At 43.7% G+C, this 25,819-nt stretch overlaps 1 protein-coding gene across 1 annotated transcript; it reads left to right on the forward strand.

Annotated features, from left to right (window-relative positions):
- Window positions 1-5,332: 5,332 nt before the first annotated feature.
- Window positions 5,333-24,739, forward strand: LGI2 (leucine rich repeat LGI family member 2). The gene is made up of 8 exons (XM_035324758.1): window positions 5,333-5,576; window positions 5,795-5,866; window positions 9,471-9,542; window positions 12,909-12,980; window positions 13,539-13,610; window positions 14,725-14,894; window positions 18,714-18,878; window positions 20,657-24,739. The coding sequence occupies exons 1-8, from the start codon at window positions 5,371-5,373 to the stop codon at window positions 21,472-21,474; spliced, it is 1,647 nt and encodes a 548-aa protein (XP_035180649.1). The 5' UTR covers window positions 5,333-5,370; the 3' UTR covers window positions 21,475-24,739.
- Window positions 24,740-25,819: the final 1,080 nt, after the last annotated feature.

The raw sequence follows: 25,819 nt of genomic DNA on the forward strand, positions 1-25,819 counted from the left end.
GGTAAACGTAGGAAAGGGAAACCGCTAAGTATAAAACATGCTTTAACATGGTGTAATGGCAGTAGCTACAGAACCCATTTAGTGAAAATACTACTTACATCCTTCAATTTTAAGCTTGTAGCACAGTAGTTACCACACTTGATTTTCATAGGATTGGGATAAGAGGAAAAGAACTGAGGGCTTCTTGCATGAAAACGAGCATAGCAAGCTGTGGAGGAGCTGCTTTCCAAGCCTGATGTTCTCCACGTGGGAAAGATGAGCAGCAGGGCACTCGACCACCCGTATTCACGTAGCTGCTTCATGAAGAAAGAGCTTATGAGGGGACAGAAACATCTACAAGTACTCCAGTGTAAAAATGCTGTGGTGGGAATGGAGCTCTTAAGATATAAAGCCAAGCAGGACAGATTTACAAGGGACAGAAAGGAGCACACAGGAAATGACAAGGCCCCTTCCCTTTCAGGCAGCACTGCCCCCTTCACACTTCCATCAGCATTTAGCACATCTAGGCTCCACAAGGGACCAAAATCACATAGAAATTAGGATGAAGATGAGAAAATCTATCAAGGATGACACCAAATGCCATGCTGCCAATATAGCCAAGCTGCTTCAGTCTTGGACTGTTCTTTCTGTCCTCCTTTGCTGTGAAAATGGGGTTTAACTTACCTGAAATTCAGAAAATATTCATAGCACTTTCTAGAGTATATAAAGCTATGTCAGATTAAGTCCAACTCCTTTGAATAAAACTGGTGTTTATAAACTACAAGCCAGGCAATGGATGTTGTGTGACAGACATCATCTCTAGCTTTGACTCAAATGTGCAGAAGCCAAGATATTTTGGTGTCACTTTCAGCAGAATTGGGAATGCAGAGAATTGGTGCTTTTCTGAAGTGGTTCAGTGCACATGGAATCAAGCAAAATTGGGGTGAAGGGGTCAGGGGGCTTCAACTGATCAAATATCATAAAATTTATTAGCTGATTGTAGAACTTCTCAGTAAACAGGTACATACAAGGCAAAACCTGACCTTCTTTATCTTAACAGTCCCCTGCCATAATTCCCACAAAGGCTGCTTTCCTTCTCCCACAGCCTCCCTGTCTCTACCTCTGTTTTTATGTGAGTTATCTGAATTATGGGTTAGCTAAGGATTTATTTTCAAATTCCTATGGTTTTGAGGGACTGCAGGTTATCTGAGCCTTGGCCATGCACAGACACAAACACCAAATACAGTAATTCAGTTTCATTGATTTCAAAGGACAGAATCCATATACATTTGCTACACTTTTTTGTAGCCAATGCTATAGATATTCTGCCCTTGAGAATATCAACAATGAATTTTACTTTCATTTACAAGTCTAATTTAGATATTTTTTACTGAGTTTAAGGTGGAAAGAGAAAAATTAAAATTCCTAGTTGACTTTTTGGGGGTCAAATAGTGTACCAGCTTTCATATAGTGACTGAAATGCAGTCATCCTCCACATACAAAAACTTTGTCTTGTAGAATCGCCATCCTCTCTATTGGCTTTTATTTTTTTATTTTTTATTTTTTTTCCTGGTGCTGTAAAGAAATGGGACTTCCATTATTGTGTTGTCTGCTTGCATTTGGGTCTATTCTCCAGAACCCTTGCATAACTTTTGAGCTCATTTGGTTTGAACCAGTTTTGAGAGAAGGAGAGAGGGCAGGGAGACCCTGAGGAAGAAGAGGTCCCACCAGCCCCAGGCTGAGGGGTGGGCAAGGAGCACTCCAGAGAGACCTCTTGCCAGGTAGGACTGTAGGTGAAGCTAGGTGTGAACACCTCTGGGGAGCCCCAAGTTATTCTGCCTGTTCCTCTTTCCCACAACGTGCCTTCCCCAGATCCAGAGTGTTGGAGCCACAATTGACCCATGTTTAGGGGCCTTTTGGAAAACTTGTATGCAAGGGCTGTTTGTATGACCAAATGCTCTTCTCCCAGCAGTGTGTAACATGAGCAACAACCTCTGCCAAGCGGAGCACGCAGCTTATGTCTGGTGTAAGAAAGGGGGGTGGAGAGCAGGGTGTCACTGCAGAAGACTGCTCTCCTGAAGCAAGATTTGGCAAGCTGTAGTTTTGATTACTTTCTGAGATTTTTTAAAATCGTTTTTGAAAGCATACCTTGTAGTGCTGCATTTCAGCAAGGAAAACTGCTTTCACACTTCCTTAAAAGAAAACTGCAGTAACATACCAGGTGCATGATCTGGTCCAGAAACCTTCAGAAGGCAAAACTGAAGGACATTTAATCCTGACCAAGCAAACTAAACATTTGGTACAAAAGCTGGAGAAAATTCAAGAGAATAATAATGTACTCTGCATGTTGCAGTCCATCTCCTCTAGCAGTTGGAGTCCAAAAAGGTCACACCAACCATGAGTGAAGAAAGAAAGGAAAACACTCAGCAAGATGAATATTGCTCAGAGCATTAATTTTCCCATACTTTCTTCCACAGCAGAGTCACAAAGGTCTTCATAGCAGGAACACGTCTACTGACATACTTTCATCTCACCCATTTTTTTTCCCAAATTTCTTTGGGCAGGTAGTCAGTTGTGATCCAACAAAACTCAATTTTATTTGCAAATTAACCTAGAAATTACATTTTCTCAAACAGAAGGTTGAAATCTTTCTTCCCTTCTACACTTCTCATGTCATACTGAGTGGGCCAATCTGCAGCTTTCTGTCCACCGTTAAAGGCACCACGAAAATACAGTGAATGGCTTGACATTAATATTATACTGAATAAAGCAGGGGAGTATGAAATACAGGTTGAGAAGCGGAAATGATACTGTATGAGAAACACCTTCCTGATCTTGAAGGAACAGGGTTTACATCTTTCAAATCAGGATATGTATTTTAATATTTATGTGCTCCTAAATGTCTGTGAGATTACACTTCTCTGCAATAACCAAGATTTTGGAAGAGTCATTGTGTTAGCAGGAGTGACAATGATAATATGGTAATCCTTCAACGTAGCAAGATGTCTGAGCCATTCTTAACTGAGAATCAGCATATTTTCCATCCAATGTCCACTTTGAGGACCATGCCCTTACACATGTATGCACTTGTACGTGTTCTTGTGCACACTTGACTGTGAGGACCACTTAAATCCAAGGCATATCCTTTGCATCTCATATATCTGGTCAGATTTTTATGTCATGCTCATTGACATGCTGTCTGAGTGCTTCTTTCATTGTGTTACTCATTCTAAACGCCATTTTATCTATGGGTATCTGATAGCACAATCATTCATATGCGGTTGACTGCATTTATTTGTGTCATGACTTAAATGGATGCACCTGCAAGCCTACATAAAAAATCACATAAACCTATGAACTGAAATTTGAAGGAAAGCAACAGAATGCATTCTTCCTAGTTCTCTGGAGCTCTGTTTTGACACCTTTTTTCTTCTTAAGTGAGAGCATTTCATTTTTATGCAGGGCTACCGTATGGATACAGTAGACAACCCTTTTTAAACAAACAATTGCCAAATGTTGTTTTAAGGAAATGTATACATGTGTGGGTGTGTGTGTATGCATATTTATATTTCTACACCCCCACGCACCTGTTTTCTGTCATTCCAATGTTTGGAAACCATCGCTCATTTTTAATTTCAGCAAGATGGGGCCACCCGCTGCATCCTGCTGCTGCTCCAAGCTCTTTCCTCAGCCTCTGGCCAACCCCCTCTCTCCTGCATGTGTCTCCCTCCCTCGTCCTCCTCCAGCAGCCCGGAAAGGTTGCTCCCAGGGCCCTGAGACCCCATGCAGCCACATGGAGTGGGGTGGCTGCAGGCGAAGCCATGTGAAGCCCAGCAAGAGGGGAGAGCAGAAAAGCCTCCTTCCTCTTCCCTGCGGATGGGGAGGTGACCAGCAAAGAAGGTGCAGCTAAATTGGAAAGCGGCTTGTCTGCGAAATTAATTGTGGCAGGGACAGCAGGTTAAAAAACATTCCCTTCTGAAAAGAGGCCTGCGTGAAACAGCTCGGCTCAAGTAGAAGTGGCGGATTTGAGTCACAGAATTGGAATCATAAAGTCTTGGGGATGAAATAGGTGTATATCTTTTAGAGAAGGTGCTTTATATGCCAGTAGGAATCCACAGGCATTTAAAACGTTGTAGCCATCCCGCCACCTGGGACTGCGTTCCTTGATCATGCTACTTGGGAAGGGTGAACACTTTGGTTTGTGCCGAGTGACAGCACAAGAGGCAACAGGCTCAAACTGGCAGACAGGAGGCTCCATCTGACCATCATGCCACACTTCTGTGCTGTGCGGGTGACGGAGCCCTGGCACAGGCTGCCCAGAGGCCGTGGGGCCTCCTCTTTGGAGACCTTCCGAGGCCGCCTGGATGTGGGCCTGGGCAGGCTGCGCTGGGTGGCCCTGTGTGAGCAGGGGTTGGGGCAGGTGGGCCCAGAGGGCCCTGCCCACCTCACCACTTTGCTGTGAATTTTTGCTGTGTTGGACTTGATGATCTCGAGGTCTCTTCCAACCTAGAAATTCTGTGATTCTGTGATTCTGTGATTCTGTGAATGCACCCCAAAGTGGCACACGTGAATGGCCATAGTGGCCGTCACAAAAACTTTTGTCACAACTTTGCTACTGTTTGGGGAAATTACTGTTGTACCCGCTTCTGGCAGTTTTCCTGCCTATTTTCTTTGCTTTACAATGAAGAAAATTGACCAGGGCTCATGGTTTGCAACACCTTCTGTGTGCCTGCCAGTGAAGTAAGTATCCTGAGATTACTGCGGTTGTTAAGACACAGATGTCATGCAGAACAGCTCCTGTGAAGAGGTGTATGATGTGAATCATTAAATCACTGTGTATACATATATAGTTATATGTATATATATATCTATACCTATATATATATATATCTATACCTATATATATATTTATAAACTGGGAATGACATCGACCTCAAATCATTTCTCTGCCGTGCCTCAACCTAACCAGATGGTAGAGGCATTAGCCTACCGACTCAACTCTTGCCCATATAGTCCCAGTTTTTGCCCCCGGGGGGGATGACACACGGTAGGAGACACACGGATTTCTGGGGGGATTGCACACGAGAGAAAACATGGATTTTTGGGGGGAATTGCACATGGGAGGAGACACCTCACTGCCGGGCAGCTTCCTCACGGGAGGCTGAAAAACAAGGAGAGGCAGCAGCCCTGCGCTGTGCCACAGAACACCCCAGCTCCGCGAGGGGAAAATAAACTTCGGGACACCCAACTACGACCTCAGCCCACCCGCGGTAGAATCCAGCGCCGGGGCCAGGCCCATGGGCGGGCCGCGCAGCCGCGGGGCGGTGCCGCGCTGATGTCAGGCCGAGGGAGGCGGCGGCGGTGGCGGCGCGGGGGGGAGCGGGCGGCGGCATGGAGGGGCCGCGGCGGCTGCTGGCGCTCCGGGCTACCGTGGCCGGGCTGCTGGTGGCCCTGGTGGCCCTGGTGGCCGTGCCTTGCGGCAGCCGGAGGCCGCCGGCGCCTCGCTGCGGGCCGCCCTGCAGCTGCTGGCGGGAGTCGGCGCTGTGCGTGGGGGCGGCCGGGGCGCCGCGGAGCCTCCCCGCCGGGCTCGGCTCCCTGTGAGTGCCCGGGGACGGGGGGCGGCCGGGAGCGGGGCAGCCCCGAGGAATCGCGGCCGTGTTGTTGCTTTTTTTAATTATTATTTTATTTTATTTTTTAACACGGTCTTCTTAAGCCCTGCCCGCCTCCCCCTCTCGTCCTTCCCTGCGGGAAACGGCAAAAATCGAGGCTCCGCGAGCCTCCGGGCTCACCCGCGGCTCTTCTTTCCCTTCGGCAGGAGCCTGGTAAACGGGACCTTCTCCGAGGTGAAGGACAGGATGTTTTCCCATTTGCCCTCCCTGCAGCTGCTGTAAGTACCACACGAGCACAGGACGCCGCTCCCCAGCACGCTGCCCATCTCAGTAGTTACGGGTGCGCTTTTGGCAGGAGCGATAGCGGGTGAGGGCACGGCGTGTGCGGCTGGCATCTCGGAGCCCGGGGGGCAGTTGTCTCCCATCCTACAGCAGCATGAACCAGTTTGTGTGATGTGTTTTTACTCCCCAGAGGAGGGAAGAAAGTGCTTTCTGATGTCCTAAGTTCTATTTTTGAGTTTCAGCGTTTAGTTCAGGGCAGAGTTCCCCTCCCCGTTGAGCCATGTGCCCGTCCTCACTGCGCTCGTTTGGAGCCAGCGAGCACCAGGTTCACGTTGCGGCGTTTCAGGACGCTATGGGGAGATCTGGCATGGCAAGGGAGATGGCTGTGGGAAGGCAGGAGGACACCCGCACCCCTCCAGGAAGGGCTCTGTGCCCAAAATACATGCATTGTCTGCAGCGTGACCCCGGGGTTTGGCGACCACCCCAAAGCCTCCTGGCCTGGCCAGGACAGAAGGTCCTGCAGGCGGCGTGTGCCCCGTTGTAGGAGGTGACCCTGCCACATGGTCCAGCTCCCCACAACCTACAGCAAGGTGCTGTGCTTCCCTATGCCAGGCCAACCCTCCTTGCCTCACCCTGGTGGGGCTCTGCCCAAAGTAGGGATGTGTTCTGAAGAGAAATAGGGCAAAAAGGTATGTGGCCTGACAGAAATGCAGGCTGAGCGTTTGCTGCAGAGCCATCAGCTAAAATTGGTCTGGGGGAAGAGGTAGTGTGACACATCTGGTAGTGCCATGGCCAGCTGCCTCTCCTGGGGCCTGCCTGGGGCCTGCCCAATCATTCTCCCACTCACTGTCTGGGAAGAGGGACAGCACCCTATGGAAAACATGGGGGAGAAGGGGTCAAGGCAAGGGATGAAGGCCAGCAGGACCGAGGAAGGATTGTTTCCTTCTGTGTGGCAATGGTGAGACCATTCCTAGAATGTTGTGTTCAGTTTTGGACCCTTCACTACAAGGACAGTGAGGTGCTTGAGCATGTGCAGATAAGGGCAACAAACCAGTGAAGGAACCAGAAAACATGAGTTATGAGGAATGACTGAGGGAATGGGGTTGTTTAGACTGGAGAAGAGAAGGCTGAGGGGAGACCTCATTGCTCTCTACAGCTACCTGAAAGGAGGCTGCAGTGAGGTTGGTGTTGGTCTCTTTTCTCAGGTGACAAGCAATAAGATGTGAGGAGAAGGTCTCAAGTTGAGCCAAGGGAGCTTTAGGTTGGAAGTTAGGAGGAATTTCTTCACAGAATTGAAATCTGCTCCCCAAAAGGTAGTGGAGTGCCCATCCCTGGAGGACATTCAAGAGATGCATGGATGTGGCACTAAGGGACGCTGTTTAGTGATGGGACTGTGTAGGTTAGGTTGCTGGTTGGACTTGATCATCTTGAAGGTCTTTCTAACCTAAATGATTCTATGACTCTAAGGCCTATGGGGCTGAGGCTTCACAGGTTCTGACTCATCTTTGGTCAGATATAATGGAAGCATTTACCTTCGTTAACACCAGGTAACAGAGCCTGGGATGAGAAGGTTGATCTGCTTTGTTTTTTAGGGCGAGAGGATACAGTAAGCAAGACAAGCAAATAATTAATCACCTCATTCCTAAATACAGCTGTCCGAATGTATGCTAATGGAAAATTACATTTACTGTTATGCTAAGTTTTTGTTTGTTTTTCTAATACATGAAGCATTTTCTAATATTTCTTACATGAAAGGCTTACCTGGGCAAGGAAAGACTGGTGGTCCCAAGCCCCCTTTTTTGAAAGCATAGATCAGGACTAAAAGCCGAGCCTGTTCCTACGATGCCTTCTCTGATCTCCTTAGGGAAACAGAGGAATCCTGCAGTGTTTAAGCATAAGCTAAGTCCCAAATCAAAGCTTTTCTGGGATGTTAGGACCAGCACAGAGCCCTGGGCAGAGGACAGAAGGACTTTTCCCATCTGTGAATGGGTGGAAACAGCAGACCTGTGCCATTTGGGAATGAAAGAGATGAATCTGTGGGTGCAAAATAGGAGAAGAGGGGAATGGTTTTTTTTATATTATTTTTATTTTTATTTTTTTTGGAATTGTGGTAGTGGGAAGAGGAGGAAGAGCAGATGAAGGTTATTCCTTCTCAATAGGAGTAATAGATTTCCAGGAAGAAGTGTTGGGTTGGCTGGGCTAGCAGGAAGGTCAGCTGTTGAGAAAGTCAGAAGTTTCATTTTATGTGGTAGATCAGATGTTGGAGTGAGAGGGGTTTGTAACCACCACCACCATCATCACCTTGGACCCTGACAAATGTCATTGGTCCATGTAATTGGGGAGTTTGCCCTTCAAACAGCAGAAGAGGAAGGATTAAATGACGACAAATACTGAACAGAGCACTGTTGTACATCAGGACTGTAACTTTGGTCACAATAGCCATGATGAAGCAGTAATGCAGTCTGAATCTTTCTCAGATTTGTATGGGATAATTTAAGGAGCATTTGCCTGGTATTAGCATAATAACCTAGGATCACTGGGAAGGTTTGCATTTCGTGATCATCGTAGTCTTATAATTTTAGTAAAATGCCTAAAACCATACAAAAAGAGCATTAATAAGTTTCTCCAGTAAACTGATAAGTGCAAACATGTTCACTTGTAGCTGAAAATTCTGAGATTTTACAAAAAATGATTTCTTTTGAGTAGTATTTGATTTTTAGACTGAGTAAATTTTGCTATTTTCTTCAGATGAGATGGGCGACTTTGCCTTTGAACATAAACATCGGAGACTTGTCTACCTTTGTGCTCTGATAAAGCAAAGGAGGAACTTAGCTGGCCAAACCTTTCCATGGCTTCCTTCTCCTAACTGCATTCTCCTGGCTCAGATGGAAACCACTTGGGGCAGCTCCAACGCATTTTGTCCCTGAAGTTCATGAGGCAGGGCAAGGCAGCACCTCTAGGTGCTTCTCCTTGGTTCATTTGGATGTGGAGGTTTGCTCTCCAGAGGCAGGAGGGCTTTCTGTCTCTGGCAGTTTGGACATGACTGCATTTGCAGCTGATAAACAGGTCGTACAAACTGTGTGCTCTCCTCCCACATCTACAGGTTGGGCTTGGAGCATCCCCCTGTGACCTCAAGTGAGCCCCGATCCACCAAGACTGCAGAAATGAAAGCTGGTGCTTGTGCAAAAGGGCTCCCTACTTCTCCAGGCTTGGGAGAGGCACTGAGATGGTCTCTTGAAAACTTTCAGATGGCTCCAGGGTTGTGAGCACCTGGGGTCCACACTCAGCAGGCTCACTCTGAAAGGACAACTTGTCCTACTTAGGGGACAAAGCAATTTAGGACCAGACTGTATTTAAGCAAGGTGAATGGTACAGCAAACATATTTCTTGGGGAGTAGTGGACATTAACTAGCATCACATTATGCCTTTTTTTATTTTATTTTATAGACCATTCCACAGTATTTTATGTGTGCTGCATTGGTGGGGCAATATGGGCTGGAGTTGGTAAGATGGGTTTGGTCACGGTCAATAAACACAACTGGCGTAACACAGTGTGTCAAGTTTTAATGTGCTTTCCTAATGCCTGCTCTCTGTTTTCAGCTTGCTGAACTCTAACTCCTTTACTGTTATACGAGACGATGCCTTCGCCGGTCTCTTCCATCTAGAATACTTGTAAGTCTGGTATTTTATGTATATCCCCATCCTTTATAAACCAAGATGTTTTGATAAGTTGCCAAGACTCCTGCCATGAAGTCTTAGTCTTTGCTATGATTACCAGGAGCAGGAGAGATGAAGGATTTATGTTCCATTTCTGTGCAGATGTCCTTAATCCTCACCATGTCCTTAATGCTCACCATTTTGCAGAGGTTGCAGTGGATTTTTAAAATATGCCGTGGGTGCAAGGTGGCTCTATTTAATTACTGTACACTGAAAAAATCTTGTTGAACAAGAGCTTGTCCTGGCTTTACAGAACAGTGCCATCACTTTCAAGGAGTTCTGGATCTCAGGAAAGAGGCGGTGAAGCCTCTCGTGGCCTGCTGACAGCCTGAAGAGGAGCTGCAGGGTGTCAGGGTACTGCCCAGAACAGCCCTGATTACCGGACTGGCCCTCTTTCCCCAACTTTTCTCTCCAACTTTGTCTTTGTTCTGATATTTCATTTAATGCCCATGGCATTTATTTTTATATTATAAATAATTATGAATATATGGATATATATAAACATATATTTCATATAATTATTGTAATTATTTATAGTATTATTTAAATTTATTTGACTTTCCTTTTTCTTAACTGAGTTCACGTCTCCATTGATTTTTACATTATTTTCATTTCCCGATCTTTTTTTTTTTCTTTTTTTAGGTCACCCTTTTTTCTTTTAAAAATGTATTAGCCCTGGTACCAGGTTGTCCTCACTTCCTACTGCAAAGGACTGCCATTTCTCTGTGTTACCGGACATGAGCTGGTATGTTTTAAACTCTGAATATAATCTGAAAAAAAAATCGTCTTTCCACCCACCTTTCTGCGCTGAAAGGTAGCTGTGGAAAACATTTCTGTCATTGTCTAAAGGAAGACCAGTGCTCATAAAAACTGATCCTTGCTAAGGACTTGCAGGTAAGTAGGTATTAAGTTGGTGTATATTCAGGACTAATGATCTACTACATGAGAAGCAGTCAACAGTAGAATTAGCAGACCAAGAAATAGGGGATAATGGTAAGTGGTGTATGCTGAAATCCACAATTCAGCTACGTTTAGGTTTTTGAGTGACAGTAAGTTATCTGATCATTCTCTTTTCCAAGTGTCTGCAGGAAAAAAAAAAAAGTAATTTGCAGAAAGCTGGTAAAAAGGAGAAAAACAAAACAAAAATCCAACCCTGCCAATATTTTTATGTTGTTTCCATGATGACTTGCTTAGGCTTTGAAGAGCTGATGAGTCTAAAATGGAGCTTGGCACAGCAGCATACACTACAGTAACTGTTGCATTGGTAACTGCAACCAGACCCCTGTTAGAAAGAAGAAAATCCTGCCCCTCCTCAGCTCATCAAAGGGACAATTTCTGTCTCTGGCTGCTAATTGCAAACCAGGGAACACAATTAAGATTGGTAAAGCTTAGCAGTTTGAATTTCCTTTAGTGACAGCCGACCAAATGGTCTCAGTTAATGGTTGTGGTCATTCTCCTTGCCTTGCCAAGTCCTGAGGGCACTTCCTCTTCCCAGCAAATCTCACCAGTACCTTCTGGGAACTCAATGTGACCGGCCTTTTTATTTTTTTGGGTCTCTGCAGACAGTAACACCGTTACAATTGTAATAACTGTTGTCTCTCAATTGCCAATGATCAGACCTTACAGAAGATAAGGAAACCTTGTTGATGAACAAGAACAAGCTTCTTTGTGTACCACACAAAGTCTCCAAAGGAAGAGCAGCTGGGGAGCACCCACAGCAGATACCTGTGTATTCCCTAGCAGGAGCACTGTGTCATGCTGCACTTGCAAAACTGATAACAGTATTCCATGCACCCGCACCCCTAAAACTACCAGGCCACGTTTGCGCAGTGTGAATGAGAAAGGTCTGATAAAGATGGGAGCTTTGCTGGTGTTCCCAGGGTAGCAGGGTTTCAAGGCTGAGTTTGGTCACAAAGGAATCCAGCAAATTACTGAGTCCCAGCCCAAATTTCCATCATCCCTCTGCGCTGTGTTCAGCGAAGCTGTGTTTATTTGCACTGAGGGCGAGCTGGCGGTGTGCGTGGGTACTGTGTCAGGGAGCAGTTTGGCTCTCTGCTCTGCGGATTGAATTCATGTCCCCAGGCTGCCTTGTAACGGAGTACAGTTGACCCTTTACTGACATCCTCCCTGCAGACACAATACTTTAGTCTGCACCCTTTGCATGCAGTGAGGATCCTGGTCACTTCATGAAGGATTTTGGCTATGTCTCAACTCAGGAACCCAGAGCTCTTGTCATCTCACGTCCCACTCGGGGCTGCAGCCCTGTCTTGATGCTTTCAGGAAGTAACCTTGATTCATAATACTCTTTCCTCTACTTCCCTGTAAGACCATCAAGGATGTACAGGGGAAGGGGAGATACTTTTGTAAAACTGTTTTTGAAGTTGGTGTTCAGTTTTCTTCCTACAGATACAGCTGTACCGTGCAATATCTTGATGGCCACCTGGCTGCAGCGACTTTGCGGTGCTGATGGTATATTTATGGATGTGTCCTCAAGTGCTCTGGGGTCAAGATGCTCAAATATCAGCTCTTTCTTTAAATGCTGATGTGCATTCAGGATGAGCAGCATGCTCCAGCAATCGATACATCACTAACATTGTTCCCCCAGTACACGGGGCCATGACTTGTGTGTAGCTGGGTGCCCTGCAGAGGTGATGTCCCAGCTCGAGAGCACTGGAACGTGGCAGCAAGAAGACAGACAAGGTCTCTGGCAGTGGTCTTTCCATTTAGGCAGACTTTGGGCTTGGAATAGCAGTATGTAGGTGCAGTTCATGTTGTTGCAGAGACAGCGGTCTGGAAGCCCTCTGGCTCTGTGGGTGCAGAGATGATACTGTGCGTACAGCCACCTGTCTGTGGGCACTCTTGGATGTGGGCTTCTTGAGCACTGTTCATCTGCAGCCTGTGAAGTCCTGGCTGTATGCCGCCCTGTGATTCCACAATTCAGGCAGCCGTTGAGAGGAAAGTATGACTTTAGCTTCTAAAGTCCATCTCAGAAGTCTGTCTTAGCCAGGTCTCTTTCCTCACACAACCCACTCCATGAGAATTTAACTACAAAGGAATAATGTTTTTTTGCTTTGTCCGTTTTGTTCCTCTGCTGCCGGATATTTGTGGCCTGGTGCCTGCATCATTACTTGTGGTATGCCAGAGGCCAGGTGATGAGGCAATATGACCAACTCCACCAAGACTTCCCCAACTCTAAGTCTGAAGGGGCTACCGAGGAACCTGCTGAGTTTGGAGGACATAGGCTAAAGCACTGGTGGTGCACATAATGTTAATTAAAGTCTTTGAAATGCTTTTTTTTTTTTTTTTTTTTTTTTTGCCTAGATTCATTGAAGGAAACAAAATTGAAACCATTTCAAGAAATGCATTTCGTGGCCTCCGAGACCTAACCCACCTGTAAGTTATTTAACATTTAGTAATTTGTACTTGAGCAGAACTCTCCTTGCAGACAGCTGGCTTTCAAGCCACATTTAACACCTCCCTTTACCTCTGTGCTTTCAGCAGCCTTCAAGAGTCAGTAACACACCTTCCACAAATTAAAAAACGGCCTTTAAAAAATTCACAGGCGCATTTAGCTGCCTGTGCATGCTCGCAGGTTGTGTTGGGGTGCGTCCATTGCCTGTGGGTGCTGCCACTGGTGCCACGGTGGTGTTGTGCACATGTGATTAACATTCCTTTTTCTTTTCAGCATGTTCAGTCGTTGCTCTCTGTGTTACATTTCACCCAGGCAATAAAAAGCTTTATATGTTTTACTTTTGCGTCAGCTTCATTTTCTTTTTTGAGCAATCGCCATTCTTGAATGAGTATAATTAACGTGTGCGTGTTTCTGGTAGTTAACAATGCCAGTGGCTGGACAGCATCCGATAATTAACATTCTGTAAGTGAGTTCAGACTTTGTAAGAGTCAACAAGACAAGAGATAACAATGATACTAAGCTCTAACTTTTTTTTCTAGTTCTTTGGCCAATAACCATCTTAAATTTCTGCCAAGGGATGTCTTCAGTGACTTAGATTCTCTAATTGAACTGTAAGTAATGAAAATCTTTCTTCTGACTGCCTGCTTCTGTGATTCTATTGCTCTGTGTTTGAAGTTCTGCTTTTGTGTGTGTGTGATATCTGCGCAGAAAATAAATGTGCATTTTGTTCTTCTGTCTTTTCTCTTTTTAAGATTGTTTACTTGGTAGACCCCTCTAGCATAACTGCTATTTCTCAAATCACTGTTGCTTCTCATGATGCTGTACATAGCTTGCATTACTGTACTTCTTTCTAATGTTTGATTTATATTCCCTTAGGAAAAGGGAGACAACAAATTTTAAAACTACAATTTCTCTGCATAGTTTTTGTTGTTACTGTTGCAAGTATTACTTGAGATTATTCTAGTGAAATGTATTAATGAAAAATATGCTTTTTTTTTCCTGATTTTGTGCATCTGTAGCACATGGCTGACTTATTGTCAGTGTTGTTTTGGTGTGTGTAACTAGGCTGCTAGTCAGCATCCCTCATATTTGGCCTGTCCCTCTCAACTAAAGTACGATTGTAAGCCCCTGAAAGTGCCAAAACATTGGAGAACAGGCATAGTATGTGAAATTGTACCTAAGTTAATAGGGGGGAGGTTAAACTGACTAGGCTTCACATCAGCAGGGACTCTAAAAATACCAGTCTTAGGTCTGTTTTTTAATGTAGCACAGAAATGATACCAGCAAGCCCACCCGGTCAACCACTGGTGCTTCGGTAGTTTGGTGAAGGAATGGGGTTTATCTGTGTCAGCAATAGATGATGGGAAGCAGACTTGCAGCAGACAGCCGCTCTGTGAGGATTTATTATGCTGTAGTCCTAATCCTATGAAAACGTATAAACACGAGTGACTTTACACATGAATCACAGTGCTCTTATTAGTAGTGTTATGCATGGTCTTATTTCTTAGACTGAAACTGTTTTTCCGAGGACAATACTTCCGTGAAGGAGTGTACATATAAAGAGCATCAGAATAAAACTTATCGAGTCTTTCCTCTTCTCAGTTCAAAAACAATTCAAAGGTACTCACATATTTTTAAGTTCAGTATGTCAAGGTGCTAACAGTTCTGAAGTATTTCTGTTGCTATCAACCTTTTCAAATATGTTTATTTCTGTGTGTTTTTTAGAGATTTAAGGGGAAATAAATTTGAGTGTGACTGCAAAGCCAAGTGGTTGTTTTTGTGGTTAAAGATGACAAATTCCACTGTTTCTGATGTCCTGTGTATTGGTCCAGCAGAATATCAGGATAAGAAGTTAAATGATGTGACAAGTTTTGATTATGAATGCACCACTACAGGTATTCAGAATGCGTATTTCTAAGCACACTACAAATGGTTAAATATCGGAGCTTTAGACTAAACCATTTCACTTCTGTGAGCATGACCTGGGGGGATGAAGGGAGGAAAGGGTTACCTACAAAGTACTAGAAGAAGCATAAAATGAGAAAATCACATTTTGAAGATGAACTACAAAGTTTTTATTTGGATTAAGTGATAATGGGAGAAGAGTTGGAACTATTCATATTCCAAAGGGCTTGATTATGACTCACTTGTGACTTCATCACAGAATGCTTTCTGTTTGCTGGAATAAGGCCATACAGTCCAAAATCTCTTTATTTCACAGAAAGCAGTGAAGAGAAGTTCAAACGATTTGGCTATATCTGCTACTTTTATTCAATAGGACACAATATAATATCATCAAATGTGGCAGCAATACTGCTAGCAGTTTTTTATGGAACTCCATTAAGTTGGAGAGAAATGTCCAATAATATTTCAAGTACTGTCTTGTTCAGGATCTTGGCTTTTATTTTAGGTAATGTAAAGCATGTAGAAGGAAGTGAAGAGAAACCTGCATGTGGGTATGCTTATATTTTATGACTAAATAGCAGTCGTTGCCTATATTTAAATGCAGTCACATCATACAACTGAGAATATCAGCTCCAAGTATTGTTTTCATGTTTCACATACATAATGTCAGTATTTTGTCTTTTTTTCTATACAGTAATGTCAGAGGCATTCAAGTTCTCATCTGCCTTCAAGTCAGTTGTTGTTAGGAGACAGTAGAGAAGTTGATTACTGGTAACATAAGATAAAGTTTCAGGACAGGGTAAGAAAATAATCCAAGGGCAATGTGTTAAGTGAAAGAGAATGAACTTGAAATTCAAAAATATGTTAGAAGAGCAGCAGAGGTAAGGAGTGATAATATGCCACATAAAAGGATGTCAAAAACAGGCGAGCGATGTTGCTTAGAACTGCTCCCAGGTTATGTTACTGTGTCTGTAAACAGAAGTGCAGAAATACGATGCTTCATTTCATTTCAGTCTGGTTTAAGAAATTGCACAGCACTGACAGTGTGCAAAAACAAGCCTTTTCTTCCTGGTCCTCAGACCTGAACTGACTTACCTATCTCTTTGCATCTAGATACTGAGCTAAAAAGTGGCTACAGGCAAAATTCATCTGTTAATGCTAGTCCCTTTGCCTGCTGGAAGTGAAATTACACCAAGCATAAATGTAACATCGTGCTGCAGCACTCCAGTGGGCCTGGTGGCCTGTGGCTTAAGTCCACAGCTGTCTTTTCCTTCCTTGCCCTTGCTTCACCCAGATGTAAAGGGAGGCTAAATATGCCCACATTAATTCCCTGAGGACTGATTAATTACAGGCTCAGACCTGTGCTGTATTTTGAAATAAAGCAACATATCCTCTACGTATACTCTTTCCTGCTCGCTGATGGTCAGTGCTCTTAGCACACACTCCCCTGAGGAAAGCCTACAAATCTTTCATTCACGTTAGTCTTTAGTACCATATTCTGTCCTTTGCCAGCCTTGATCAGACTTTCATTGTTCCTGCTCGCTGGTGCTCTGTGAGCATGACCGGGTGTAGCATGTGGTAACAAAGGAGTTTTCTTGGTAAAATGTGCATCTCGGAGGCTCCATCACTTCATTGAATTTGCTGAACTGACACAGTGGTGACAGAAGGGGAGATGTAAAGAGGTGCTGCCAAATTAAAGGAGAAGCCAATGGATGAAACTCTTGATCACTTATTCACAGTGAAAGTGATTGGCAGTGTCAATGACCTGCACTTTTAACTCTTTTTGTGGTAGTATATTTGTCTTTCCCATTTCTCATGGCCTGCATCATGCAAATAGGTTAACTCATTTCATTTTGTGTGTGTGCGTGTTTCTCCTGCAACCATGTGCAAGGGCACTGTGTTTTGGTTATAAGCCCAGGTTGGCTTTCAGGAGACTTGAAAACAGGCCTTCCACTTCCATCGCCCCTAAGGACTAGATTTTTGGCAAGCCCGATGTGGCAGCATCTCTTTTCTGTGTAACTCTGTTCCACATTAGTCTGGTATTTCCAGCTGGTTTGTCGCATTTTACTGATTATGGCCGACATAGTTACCCATTTTTAGTTGTCCAGTGCCATAAAGAGCCCAAGGACAGGTACAAGTAAAAATAGCTGTGTTAACACTGAATCATTTCTGAATGAGCAGTGGATTTTAACACACAGACTGGTATGTTTTAACCCACAGATTTCCTCAAAGTGTTTCCAAACTGTTAAGATGTCTTTTTCAGTGTTAGATCTGTTTTTTTTTTCCTCTCAAGATTTTAAAAATAGTTCAACTTTCTGTGACTATATCTGTTCCTGTTCCATCCTTAACTACTTCTTATGATTTATCACTTATTTTTACTTTCTGGAACCTACATTGTCAGTTTTCTCCAGTCCTTTTATTTTCGCAGTGGGAATGAAGCTAACTTTCTTGTTTTCCTACCTGCATTGATGAATCAAGCCCGTGCTCTATCCGTAACAGTCCCTCGAAGGATGGGGACTGTCACTTCTGTTGCAGCTGTGGAATCTGTTCCATTTGTGTAATGGTAGTCATCTGTCTTTATTCTCCAGAAGTGTAACTTCTCAATAGCAAAGGCTTTCAAGCATGCAGAGATGAATTTTTCATTGGAAGATGTGTATTTCCTAACACACTGAAGTTAGGGACCAGGGTGAGGGTTTAATCAGCATTTCACCCAAATCCCTGGATGTTCAGGCCTTTCCAAAGTAGGAGTGAGTGGTGGAAGCACAGAGCAGAACAGTTTAAAACACACTGCTGTCTGCTTCTGCAGAGAAACTCTTAGTGGAATAATCATTTCCTTTTCTGTATATTTATATCTACATAGAACTCCTGGGCAGGCCTTCTGCCACCTAGACGGAAGCACCTTAGAAGTGTTGGCTTCTCTCTGCCAGCTCTGCTATACTGATTTCTTTTTCTGATAATGATGACCTTGACAAGCTGTCAGGCCAAATATCAAACTCAGACCCAGTTTCTTCGTTTTCCCCAAATAGGCTCTGTGCTGGCTACCGACTTAGCCCAATGTGAATTTTAAAGTTAAACCTACAGGCACTTGGATTTTGAGCAGAAATCTTGAATTTTGGAGTTATGCTCCTAGCTTTTACAGGTTGTTCCAACTCCTCAGTCTTAGCATCTAGAATAAGTTTTCCACTGGATAGTAATTTGCAGGTTGGTTGTATTTTATGCTTAAACTACTTTACAATGCCCTGTAAAATGGTACGTTAACTGAGTTTTTGATTACACCATTTTGTCTATGGTCTAGCTAAAATGGGGTTATCCCCAGGCAAACTTCAGATATAATTTCACTTTCTGCCTGGTTTAGCGTAACACAAATTGCTAGTGATTAAATTTGCATGTCTTAAGAAGCTATTGGACTTCAGCTGGAAGTTGCTGTCTCTCAGCTTGAAAGTGATTCTAGCAAGGCCATTTTACTTGACAGGAAAGCAACTTCCAGTTGTGGGGAAAGAGACTTCTCTTTGACAGCATGTGACTGTGTGAACATGATCCTGATTTCATGGATACCAGCCAGCCTAGCTGCAAAATCTGAATTCTGCCACTATTTACCTATTTGATCTCCTTGGCAAGAGGACAGTTCATGATGCTTAAAGCAAAGAGACACTTTCCCCTGTTGCTGCATGCTTCTCATGAGCACTGACACCTTCATCTTAGGCTTATACAAAATTCAGAACAAAACAGTCATTTTCTAGTGTTTATAGTCAGCAACTTTATGTTTTCAGCAAGGATCTGTCCTAACTATTGTAAATGTATGTTCCTAGATTTTGTTGTTCACCAGATTTTGCCCTACCAGTCAGTGTCAGTGGATACGTTCAACTCTAAGAATGATGTGTTTGTAGCCATTGCACAGCCCAGCATGGAGAACTGCATGGTGCTGGAGTGGGATCACATTGAAATGAATTTCAGGAGTTACGACAACATCACAGGTACATGAACACTGGGATTCCAGTTGTTGTTGAACTATTGGCATTTCACAAGGAAAAATGGTGAGGGCGAGATTTGTAGATGGGACCAGATGATGGGTTTAGTCCTGGATATGTATTGAAACTGGCAGATTAAAGTTCAAAATATTTGTACAGGAATGATTTCATGGAGCAGTGCACCTTGTTCATACACGCACATCTAACCTCGCTATAGCACACAAACTGGGCTTTTTCAGTCTGAACTTGTGAGTTGTTCTGAAGGTGCAAACAGTAATGTGAATGTCACACGGTGGCCCAGCCGAGCCACTCACTGCCTGAATCACGCTTTAAAGGATAGTTTAAAGGAGCCCTCACTGATACTGAAGTGCCTGCAGAATAGAAGACAAAAATACTCTGCTGCATGAAATGGGCCTGAAGGGTACGTGTGGGGTGGGCAGTCTAGAATTCCACAAGCCCACTAGACTTGTGCCCTAGCTCCACACCCAGCACATGTGCAGAGACCCAGTTCTCAGATGACTGTCTTGCATTCCCAGAAAGCCCAACTTAAGCACTGGACTCTGAAATATGGGAGGGTTGCAGACTAGAGGCATGTAAAGAACTTTTTGTGGAGCCTAAAGTGCATTTTGTAGAGCTTGGGAGCAGGGCCTTTTTTTTTGTATTTATTTTTATTTATTTTTTCTGGTAGTGCTTAGGAGCACTTTGTGAGGGGGTTCATTTTTAACTGTATGCTTAGCATTCAGGTGTCTGAATCTAGCCCTTCACAATACAGGCTCATGGACCTGAGCTAGTTGTCAAGACCGCCTTTATACTCAACATGCAGAGAAATAGGTGAACTGTTTCCTAGAGTGCTCTTTGACTAAGATCAGAAAGAGCCTGGATGATCAGCTCAAGTATTCATGTCTACACTGCAAATATCTTATGGTACTGGAGATGAATCCCTACATTACTGGCACTGGAAGGATGATGGTTCATCACAGGCTAGCTGTGAAACAGCAGTGGGTAAGGGCCAGCTGAGGTGTTGGCGCAAGTCTCCTGTCATAATGGCAACAGAGCAAGCAGAGGGGAATCTGTGCGGATGTAGTGCTACATAAACTTTCAGAGAGGACTTCTTTTCTTACAACAGATCCTTTCATAAATAGTTCAGTTGTTACCTTTTGATGTGGACCTTGTGTAGTTCCTTGAGATTGTCAAAATGGACCATAACTTGATATGATTTAATCTGGCAACTGCAGTAGTCCTAAATATTTAGAGTTTAACGTAATCCAAAATTTCAGAAACAACAGGGTTAGATTTATCTCCTTCTTCTTGCTGTCAGGTACTAATACCCACAAGACGCATCAGTACTTCTGCTTACAGTAGCAAAAAGCTGACTCTTGGACCAAGAAAAACAGAATATATTTAATTCTTCTAGTTAAGCTGGAAATATAGACATCCCATGAATAAAAGAATTTCAGGTTCTTGCTGAGTCAAGAGATAAGAACTGTTGTTACTGAGTAACAAAATCTGGCTCAGATCATTGTTTTGGGTAGTATTTGGACAGAGAAAATATTCCGGATAAAGAGGAGTGTGCGTATTAGGGTTCACCCTTGAGGGGTGCAATTTGAAGTCAGCTTTGCAGTTACTGGGGAGAAGAAGGCAAGAAAAGAAGCTCTGATGATGTGTAGTAAAAGACTAAATTATGAGATGATGATTTACAAGAGGGGAGGGGTGATTTGATAGTATTTTTGTGGTTTAAAGGGTGCTGTGTACTGTGCTAATACGTGCTTTTCTTTGGGCAATAGGTCAGTCCATAGTGGGATGTAAAGCCATTCTTGTTGGTGACCAAGTCTTTGTGGTGGTGGCACAGCTCTTCGGTGGCTCGCACATTTACAAGTACGATGAAAGCTGGACAAAGTTTGTCAAATTCCAGGATATCGAAGTATCTCGCATTTCTAAGCCGAATGATATAGAGCTTTTTGAGATAGACAGTGAAATGTTTTTTGTCATCGCAGATAGTTCTAAAGCAGGTTTGTCCACAGTGTACAAGTGGAATAACAAAGGGTTTTACTCATATCAGTCCCTTCACGAGTGGTTCAGGGACACTGATGCCGAGTTTGTTGATATAGATGGGAAATCCCATTTAATCCTCTCTAGCCGCTCACAGGTCCCCATTATACTCCAGTGGAACAAAGCTTCAAAGAAGTTTGTCCCACACAGTGAAATCCCCAACATGGAAGATGTCCTGGCTGTGAAGAGCTTCAGGATGCAAAACAACCTGTACATCACGCTCACGAGGTTCATCGGTGACTCCAGAGTTATGAAGTGGAACAGCAAGCAGTTTGTGGAGATACAGGCTCTTCCCTCCCGAGGAGCCATGACACTGCAGCCTTTCTCCTTTAAGAATAATTACTACCTAGCCTTGGGAAGTGACTATACATTCTCCCAGATATACCAGTGGGATGGTGAAAAGAAGATCTTTAGGTTATTTAAAGAAATCTATGTGCAAGCGCCACGTTCTTTCACAGCTGTGTCAACGGATCGAAGAGATTTTTTCTTTGCCTCCAGTTTTAAAGGAAACACACAAATATTTGAACATATTATCATCGACTTGAGTTTATGAAAAGCTGCTGGATTGAAATTCATGTAGAATGACATTTATACACAAGCAGAACAGTGACCTTTCCAAGAACAGGGAGCACCTATGGATTATGATGACATTTTCTGAACTTTTAAAACTTGCATATTAATCAGGGATTGCATTTACTCGGCTGCTGCATGACATGTCCGTTTTATCCTTTTTCAAAGACACTTTGCAACCTGCAGCCGTTCAGACGAGTGTGCAGTGCATTAAGATTAATTTTGACATCTAAGAACTATTTAAATTTTACCCAGAAAACTACCTTAAATTGGGCATCTCATAATGAAAGCAACAAGGAAGCCATACCATTTCTGTGCTTCAGCATAGAAATGCTTTTGACTCTTTGGCTAAGATCTCAGTAAAGATTTTAAGATTAGAAGCAGGTCATCATGCTTGCCGATGAATTGTAAAAGCAAACTGTAACATTCCAGAATACACTTCATTTTGGTTTCTTGAGCTCTGTCTTCAAAATCTGTCTTTGTGGTTTATAGTAAGACCAAGGTGTCATTTTAACTCATTGTAGATTAAAGGGAAAGTCAAAATCTATTGCCATTTTTCTTATGTTAATCACTATTTCAGCAACAAATTGTATGTAACCAAGAGCCCAACCCAGAGTACGTGGGTGGCCAGGAAAATAAAGGTATATCACTTCTGGACTGAGAGATATTAACAAGTTAATACAGACTCAAAATAACAGAGGTCTGCTTGGTGCCTTGAATGCATTGACTATAGATTCAGTCTGCTTTGTGGATTAGTAGGTATTCCAGAAATGTATCTCATTTTGCCCTAAATAACACTCTTCCTGATGATCATGGTAGATTCTGGGGCGCTTTACCAAGGTCTTACTGATCTGCAAGCACAGTTTAAATTTAGTCTGTAACATGCATCTACATTCACGTTCTTCGTGCTGCAGCTTGTCTATACACAATGAGATGATTTATTCTTCTGAGGTCTCCCTCCAGCACAGCTCACAAGCAATAAATTCAGGTTTTGGTCATCACAAGCTGTACTCTGGGAATCTGAGAACCAAACAGGACTTTGTTATCACCAGGTCTTTGGAAACTGAGGCAGCTAGAGCTGTCGAAGCTAGAGCTCACCCTGGCTCCAAGAAAAAGAGTTTCCTCTTGGTGGCGCCAGACTTTTGCTGGGTTGCCAAACTTTAAAAAAGTCTTGCAGGTTATGCAGCAGAATGTGAACAGTCCGTGTCTCATTTGTTTTTTGGGTGGCTAAAGAATAAGGCGTTCATTTATCTTAAATATGGCAGCAGTCCTGGTGTGCACAGAGCCTCTGGCAGGATAATAGCTAGGGACCATTCTCCTGGAAAGGCTCCAACATATTTACCCAACAAAGTTGTATAGCAGAAGCCTTGTTTGTTTTGTATTGTTTTGTTTTCATGTATACAATCTTTTCCTTGTTTTCATACTGCATTGCATATTAGGTTGTTTCATCACGAGTCTTGCTGCTGCGCTTCCACGTTGGCTAATAGCAAGGCTTTGTGTAACGCAAGTGGAGCAAATAAAACTGTCCTTTTTTTCCATGCTCAAGTATCTCACCGCCTCTGTGCTGAGTGAGCTTCACGTTTTTGCCCTGGACACACATGAAACATGACCTAATACCAAAAATAGGGATGTTTTCACAGGCTTGCCAACATCCGGATGCGAACAGCGATGCAGACGAGGATTCTGCACAAGGACTCCCGTGAGGAGTCGCAATCTACCAGCGACCTGGAATATCACAGCCTTCTCCAAGGTTTGCCTTGCTGCTGTGAAATAAACGTTATTACTGGCCTGTCAGAGACATAACTCATTTTATTCTGCTTTTAAATTACATGTTATTTTTTTGCCTGTATAGGTGCTCATTCTGGTTTTATTTTTAATTAAATGGGCAGCTTAGCCCATCCAGCTGCCCAAACCATTGATGCTCTGCCCTCCGAAACCTAATGTGGTGTCAGTCCCATTGGTTCAGTCAGAGCAGTAGGTAGATGCTCTCTCCCTTCATCTCACAAACCAGCGTCAGCAGTAGGTTTTAGCAATGCCTCTCCTTGGATTAAGCTAACAAATCCACAGAACTAAGAGATGAATCACCTATCTGCCAATGAATGAAATTTCTTGCCATTTTCTTGGTTAAATCTTTAACTTCAGATATGGCAGGTACGGCTGACAATTCTTTAAATTGTGTTGTGGGAAGGCTTTTTTAAGTCCTTTCCTGTCTAGCATGCATGTTTGAATGCGGTCACATATTCTGACAAGGAGGGGCGATTCTCGGCACTTTCTGTAGGGCTCACTGCTCGCACCATATGCTTAGCAAGGGCACGAGTCCAAGAGCTAAAAGCTGGTTTAGAGAAATTGGATCTTGATATTTTTTGATTTGAAGGGAAGCAAGAGGATGGTGCAAAAGTGCTTTGTATCCAATAGTCGGAAACGGTACTGAAATTGAGAGAGTCCCAGGGATTTGAGACTTGGCTATCAGGTTGAATTAAATTAAAATGGTCTCTGCAGAGATGGGCTTAATAAAGAGGATAAAGTGATCAGCGGGAGCCTCACTCATTCACACGGGACCAGAAGAAGAAAGCGAGGGAAATGAGTTCTGTGGGCAGGTTGCCATCGCTGCCGAGTAGCTGTGGAGGCTGGTCGGAAAGCCGAGCTCAGCATCCCGTCCCAGCTTCGGGAGGAGGCTGGGTCGGCAGCTGCTGCCTGTGCTGCTGAGTTAGTCGAGTGGCAGGGCAAAAAAAGGACCTGTTAATGAAAAAAAAAAAGGGTTACGGAACACTTCTCAGGATTTAACGAAGGCAGTGTCTCAGAAAAAGCCTTGCTGTGCTCTCCCTGCTCCCAAGGAAGAGCTCCCGAAGCAACCAAGCAACTGAAACTGCCTTCCCAAACGCGACAAGGTTTTGCCTCCATGGCCTGTATTGTGTACTAGAAACCGTTACACGCAGCAAATACTCTATGCATATCCAGACTTTACTGCAGCTGTGAGAACATCAGGACGGTGAGAAAGGATAACAGAACATGCCACCTGGTAATTTTTATTGTATTCTAAAATACATACAATAATGTAAAGAACTGCAGTTTATATAAACATAGGTTGAATACAGTATGCTAGCTACAGTGGGAGCATTTTAAGGCTGTATATACATTTAGCTTTTTTTTTTTTTTTTTTTTTTTTTTTAGTAAAGAGATAATGTAATCTATGCCACTGAAAAATGTATGTACTCTTTCAGTTGCTAAATAAAAAGTAGTTAATGAGACTAGCAACGGTGCATTGCCTGTGTTGAAATCGCCGTGCTGTGAAGTGTGTCTCAGCTGGGGTTCAGAGAAACGCTGAGGGTTTGGGGCTTCCTTGGAAAGGGGGCTACTGAACCTGTGTTATGTGGGCCATGAAGCCACAAGAGATCCTCACATGGTCCATGAAGCTACAAGAGGTTTCCAGCCCCGGTCATACCCAACAAATCCCAGAAGATGAATGTCCACAGGGCTCTGCTGCACATCTGACCACCTGTGGAGGTCGAGCACAGGCCAGAAGACCCCACCAGAACCAGCTCCTTGTCCATCTCTTATCGATTTGGGTTTTTGAGAGCCTTGGACCTGAAGGAAGCCGTGCTCTTCCGTGTTGGACGAAGGTTCTGTGTCTGGGGTAACTCGGACCTCCAAGGTCTTGCTGCTCCCTGGTATCCCCGTTCACTCTTTCCTTACACCCCCTCTAGTGTTACCAAGTATGTAATGCAGCTACGAGTTTTTTTCTGTTCAGATTAAAGGCATTTGTTTCCTTTCCTTTCCTTCTTTCTTTCTTTCTTTTTTTCCTCTCACCACAAAGGAAAGATACCTTCATTTTCAAAAATATAAGACACTCAAGCGGATTTCTTAAATGCAGAGTGGATAGGAACCAAACCCTAGGATTAACCCACTGATTCTGATTTCACTGGGGAGTCTCCTCATTAAATTTTACTGAATCTCTGGCATTTACTTCAAAGTTGCAAAAATAAATATAAATCTATCAACACTGAATACATTTCATTTGAAGCAAGCCTTGAGCATTATCCACCGATCAGGTGAGTCATTAATGCAGGGAATAATTCTTTTTGTTTCCTCCTCTTTCTTCAGAAATAACACAATTCTCTGTAACTAATTATAGGCTTGTGCAATCAAAGGCAGGGCTGACATACCGTAACGGGATGCAATTGCTCCGGGATCATTGCTTTCCTTTTGGGTATTCCACCTTCTGAGGAGTCAGCAGCCTTTGTGGTGTGGTTCACTGAAACTCCATCGTAGTTTGAACTTCAGCTTCAAATCAGCACCACACTGGCCGCCCCCCAGTTTCTTTGTCCTTG

This window comes from Oxyura jamaicensis, chromosome 4 (assembly GCF_011077185.1).
Source record: "Oxyura jamaicensis isolate SHBP4307 breed ruddy duck chromosome 4, BPBGC_Ojam_1.0, whole genome shotgun sequence".
NCBI lineage: Eukaryota > Metazoa > Chordata > Aves > Anseriformes > Anatidae > Oxyura > Oxyura jamaicensis.

Excerpts from the sequence above, each read along its gene's own strand:
- LGI2 (XM_035324758.1), top strand. The coding sequence starts at position 5,371 with ATGGAGGGGCCGCGGCGGCTGCTGGCGCTCCGGGCTACCGTGGCCGGG. Across the intron at positions 5,577-5,794 it reads CCCGCCGGGCTCGGCTCCCT|GAGCCTGGTAAACGGGACCT; the intron begins GTGAGTGCCCGG and ends TCCCTTCGGCAG. Across the intron at positions 13,611-14,724 it reads TTAGATTCTCTAATTGAACT|AGATTTAAGGGGAAATAAAT; the intron begins GTAAGTAATGAA and ends TGTGTTTTTTAG.